This window comes from Silene latifolia, unplaced genomic scaffold, assembly GCF_048544455.1.
Source record: "Silene latifolia isolate original U9 population unplaced genomic scaffold, ASM4854445v1 scaffold_95, whole genome shotgun sequence".
In the NCBI taxonomy this organism is placed as follows: Eukaryota; Viridiplantae; Streptophyta; class Magnoliopsida; order Caryophyllales; family Caryophyllaceae; genus Silene; species Silene latifolia.
In genome coordinates this window covers 752,491-758,082 of record NW_027413826.1, presented here as the reverse complement: position 1 = coordinate 758,082, position 5,592 = coordinate 752,491, and the positions used below count along the sequence as shown (strand labels likewise).

The 5,592-nt window shown below is 41.1% G+C and overlaps 1 protein-coding gene across 1 annotated transcript; it reads right to left on the bottom strand.

The window, feature by feature from the left end:
- Positions 1 to 315: 315 nt before the first annotated feature.
- On the bottom strand, positions 316 to 1,305 carry LOC141640590 (uncharacterized). The gene has a single exon (XM_074449324.1). The coding sequence runs from the start codon at positions 1,303 to 1,305 to the stop codon at positions 316 to 318; it is 990 nt and encodes a 329-aa protein (XP_074305425.1).
- Positions 1,306 to 5,592: the final 4,287 nt, after the last annotated feature.

The following is a 5,592-nucleotide window of genomic DNA, read 5'->3' as shown; positions in this document are numbered from 1 at the left end:
TAAAGTGGTCTATTGATCTTTCGATTATGATCATCATTCATGTGGTTTTGGTTTGCAGCTTTTGATAATAATTAAGATTTGTCAAACTTGTGTTCGTTTGGGTGTGATATAGCTAACGTGAAAATATGGGCAAGAAAATTGTTTATCTGCCACTTCACGTCTTCACGGTTAATCACTATTAAGGATTCACGGTTAATCATTATTAAGGATTCGTTTATAGCTCAATACGGCTTGATAATAACTTTTTTTTTTTTTTTGACAAAGAACAAATAAGATACTTTACACAAGAAACTCGAGCAAGATTATGAGCTATCTTCACTCCCCTAAGACAGAAACTAAGAGAGCACCAATGAAAATGAGACGCAATAGACTTAATATCATGGATAATGCAATGATAGATGCAATCGGCTTTTCCGCTCCCGCAACCTGCAAAACCAAGTTAAGACAATCCGTAACAAGTCTAATATGAAGGTACCCCTCGTCCAAGGCCCATTTAAGCGTCATGATAGCTGCATGTCCTTCGGCATGAAGGGCAGAAGAGGCAAACGAGCGAGCGTGAGCAGTGTTCCTTAAGGTCCCATTACCATCCAATAAACACCACCCCATGCCAGCACTTCTATCATCCCTCCAAGCAAAGATCACACTTGACAAGACAAACATTTCCGCACCCAGGTCCACCAACAATCCAATAGGGAAGGAGTTTCTAACCCTCTTAGCTAACCCAAAATCGGGGAGGAGTCCACCAAGGATCTTTGGAAGGAGGCTAGCATCCTTACTGCACACAACCTCCTTCATACACTGAATGTCACCAAGAATAGAAAGTAGAGCATTCATAGGCCAAGGGCGACGATTCTTGAAGATCATATCATTCCTGCAACACCAAATTCTCCATAGGGTAGCGATTAGGGGAAAAATGAGGGAGTTAGGATCTGGGCCACTTAGGAAATAAGTAACCCAGTTAATGACCCAAACCCTAACATCAATGTCCACCCCTCCCGTGATTTTAAGTCCTAAAGGGCAGCCAAACCATAGAGCCTTTGCAAAGCTACAATCTCTAAACAGGTGAGAACTAGATTCCACACAAGGAGATGAGCCATCACAAAGAGTACAGGAGGAGCGCCAATTCATTTTTTGTCTAAGGAATTCAGAGCCCAATGGAAGGGCATTAGCCATAAATTTCCATAAAAACACCTTTAGCTTGTTAGAGATAGGCAACTTCCAGAGTTTATATCTGCAAAAAGCCACAATTGTTGCAGACATTCTAGAAAGATCAGCAGGCGAGGTAGGTCCATTGGTTAAGGCCATAACAGCAACATAATATCCCGACTTGACAGTGAATGCACCATGTTTAGAGAATTTCCAATAGAAGGAGTCATCCGAGGGTTGACACGGGATATAACTTGCGAGGATTTTCTTTATAACTCCCTCACCCGGATCGAAACCAAGAGAAGAGAGATCTCATCTCCTATGACTATCATGAAGGTCACTAACCAGTAACGCGGGATCAATAGGAGCATCAAAAACCTCTCTACAAAGATCATGAAGACTATCACCCTCTATCCATTTGCTCTTCTAAGTATTAAGACGAGAAGAAGATCCAATAGTCCAAGCAATGTTATTGTAGATAAGATCGGATCCCCATACAAGGCTTTTAAGAGCCCAAGACGACGCTTGTGGAGCCTTCCAACGGGTCTGGAATAAAATATCATCTTGAACACCAAGCTTGGGACCAATAACTTTACTAATAAGGCATCTCGGAACACTTAAGATTCTCCAAGCAGATTTGGCAAGAAGAGCTTGATTAAAGCAAGCAATATTACGAAGTCCAAGGCCCCCTTCACCCACAGGTCTACTAAGGAAATCTTTACTACACCAATGGATAGACCTATTATTTCTAGTTCCACTCTACCAAAAATGCACCATCAAGGACTGGAGTTTTGATGTTACACTTACCGGTATACGAAATACCGATAGAGAGAAAAGAGATAGTGAAGACATAACAGAACGAATAAGAGTCAATTTACCAGCCGAAGAGAGAAAAATGTTATTCCAGGAGGATAGCCTTCGCTTAGTCTTGTCAACACGAAATTTAAATAAATCCCTTTTAGAAGACCCAATACTCGTAGGTAGGCCAAGATAGTTGCCAAGATCATGCTTAGGAGCAAATTTAAACTCAGTCAAACACTTCTTGACCGTCATAAGTGAACAATTTGGACTGAATAGAATAGATGACTTATCTTTATTAAGACATTGCCTAGATGCAGCACAGTATTCATCGATAATATTCATAAGAAAATCCAAATTGTCATAGTCACCACGGATAAAGAAGAGTGAATCATCCGCAAACAATAAATGGGAAATTTCCGGCCCGTGCTTGCAAATTTTGATACCCTTAATGAGGTAGTTATCCTGGGCATAGAGAATCATTTGGGATAGGACTTCCGTGCAAAGCGCGAATATATAAGGGGATAAAGGGTTACCTTGCCTAATCCCACAACCAGGTTCAACTCTATCCATAGGAGCACCATTAATCAGAATTTCGTAAGAAACATATTCAATAGTACTCATAATAAGCTGAACCATAGAGCCCGGCAAATTTAAGTAGGAGAGCACCCCTCTTATGAAATTCCAGTTTAACCTATCACAGGCTTCACTCATATCAGCCTTTAGAGCCATCATACCCATCTTACCATAACTCCTATGATTTATGGCATGAAGAATTTCTTGGGCAATGACAATATTATCAGGAATACTTCTATTAGGAACAAAAGCACTCTGAAAAGGACTGACAAGATCATCCATAACCCCTTTTAATCTATTAGCAATACACTTTGTGACAACTTTCATAATAACATTGCAGAGGCTAATCGACCGAAAATCCCTAACTCTCTCCGGACAGTCATTTTTCGGAATAAGAACAATAAAGGTTTTATTGAAATCCTTAAGCACAGTACCGGAATTTAGGATATTGAGAGCTCCTTTAATAACATCATTCTTAACAATAGCCCAATACTTTTGGTAAAAAGCAGTCGGAATACCGTCAGGACCCGGTGATTTTAGAGGTCCCAATTGGAACACAGCCGCACGAACTTCATTTTTCGAATAAACACGACCCAATTTGGCCCTCTCCTCCGTACCCACTTTGCGCTTAAGATTATCAAATAAGTAACCATACTTATTTAAGTAATCTTCAAAACACTCAGGCTCATAATCGGAATTAAAGATAGTGGAGAAGTGTTCATAAAACAAACCACCAATCTCCTTCATATCAAAAGTCCATTCATTAGACTCCTTCTTAATACCTAAGATAAGATTAGCACCAGATCGTCCTTTAACCCAATTGAAAAAGTACTTTGTGCACGTGTCACCCTCACAATTCCATTTCAATTTGGTACGTTGACGCCAATAAGTGCAAGCAGCAAGAGAGAATTCCATAAGCTTTTTGTGGCATGATTCGTAATTAACAATATCACCACCATTCTCAATATCTAAAAGATTGGACTCAAGATCCTGATCAAATTCACTCCACTTTAGTCCTCATTCATCCTTTTTGTTACAAGCCAAAACACTAAAAGCGGTATTTATACGACGAAGTTTTTCCAAAAGAACATGAGAAGCATCACCCTTAACATATCTTTCCCAGCTTTCTTTAACCAAATTTACCGCATTCGGCATGATCAAAACACCAAGTCTCTAGCCTATACACTTTCTTTTTGGTGTTCAGAACCATATTTGTATCAAGGATTATAGGCGCGTGATCCGATATTTGAATAGGTAAGTGTTTGATAAAAGTATTTGGGAAAAGAGAAAGCCAATCATTGGGAGCAAACCCCTTATCAAGTCTTTCGTATATTCGATGTGGACTATCCCTATTATTGCACCAAGTGAATCTGGGTCCCTTAAAGGGGATATCCATCAAACAATGTAAATTCTTCCAATAAGTGAATAAGTTTGCTCCTCGAATCAATTTATCACTGCCACCTAACTTATCAGAAGAGAACTCAACTTGGTTGAAATCACCTATAAGCAAAAAGGGTTTGTCGAGAGAATTAAGATGATGGGTAATGTTTTCCTAAACAGCACCCCTCTTAGAATGATCGGGTTCACCATAAACACAACACAAATACCACATGCTACCCTTACACTGATTCACCAAGAGGATAATAAGATTGCAACTGATAAATACACATTCTAATTTACAACTACTTTTCCAGCCGACCCAGAGCCCCCCTTTTAATCCATCAGCATCACATCCAACAGACTGAAGGAAACCCATAGGTCGCAGAAGAACATCCACTGAAAGTACATCACACTTAGTTTCAGAAAGGAAGACGAAATATAATTTATTATGAAAAGACCTACAAATTGCTCTAATTTTAGGAACAACAGGGGCAAACAGGTCCTTAAGACCCCTGCAATTCCAAGTCAAACCTTTCATGGGGAACAATGGGGTTGAGACCACCGCATCCTGGCCACCCAACAACATTGCCACACCCCGACTTCACCCTACCAAGCACATCTCATACGCAAACCCCAACACCCAAAAACACCCGTAAACTGACTCAAGCAGGAACACCAACTTCGAACCATCCAACCCAACCGAGGCACCCAAAACAAGACCACTCAGAGCACAAAAGAGCCACTACAACCAGACTTGCCATTGCGAAAAGAAGAAGGACCCGACGACCACCATGACAACCAGCACAGAAACCAAACCAAACCACCATCTGCAACCACTCACACCAAAACGACCAAACAAACGAGTCTCGAAACTCAAAAGACACAGAAATAACAAGGACCCACTTGGGAGCAGCATGAGAAGGAGCAATAGATGAAGACCCATCAACAAGACAACAAGATGTACCAAGACACCACATGGACACCCGAATCACCAGAGGATACCTCCCAGGACCACCGCCAAAACAAACAAACCGACCAAACAAACGGACGACACAGTTCAACACAAGGGAGAGAGAAGAGGGAACGAAAGGTGGAGGAAATGGGGGGATCACCTTATCAGACCCAAAAGACATCCGCTTGGGAGACCAACAGAACCAACAAAAGAGAAAACTTCATCAACAGGACAGACAAACCAGGGATGGGGGGAATTGGGGGATCACCCCTGGAATGAGAACGAAAAGCGACGGTGACAGGACAAGGTACCGGAGGGAACGGACAAAACACTCTTAAACTTTAAACAAATCGCGGCATAACCATCTTTAAAGATGAATACCAAACGAAACCTCACTTAAAGTAACACCATTACTTTAAAAGCGAAAACAAGAACAACATTTAATACGATTGACACAATAATTAGTGAAACATGTAACATGGATCATATCACCGCGCCTTGTTGCTGCCCCGGTTAAACTTGTTGGTCAAGATCCTTGTGTTAAACTCATTTTTTGGTTCATTGATATTTGGAGTTGCAGGAATCTGCTAGCTCCTCGACGCAAACGTAAACAAGGGCAAATCTGCCGCCATACGAGGAGCAATAAACATGACCGTCGGAGGAACGAAACGACGATGAAGGAGCTTCTTAAAACGCAAAATTCAGGCTGGTTAGCAGAAGGAACCAAAGACATACGATAA

Coding starts and splice junctions, on each gene's coding strand:
- LOC141640590 (XM_074449324.1), bottom strand. CDS start 1,305: ATGGCCTTAACCAATGGACCTACCTCGCCTGCTGATCTTTCTAGAATG.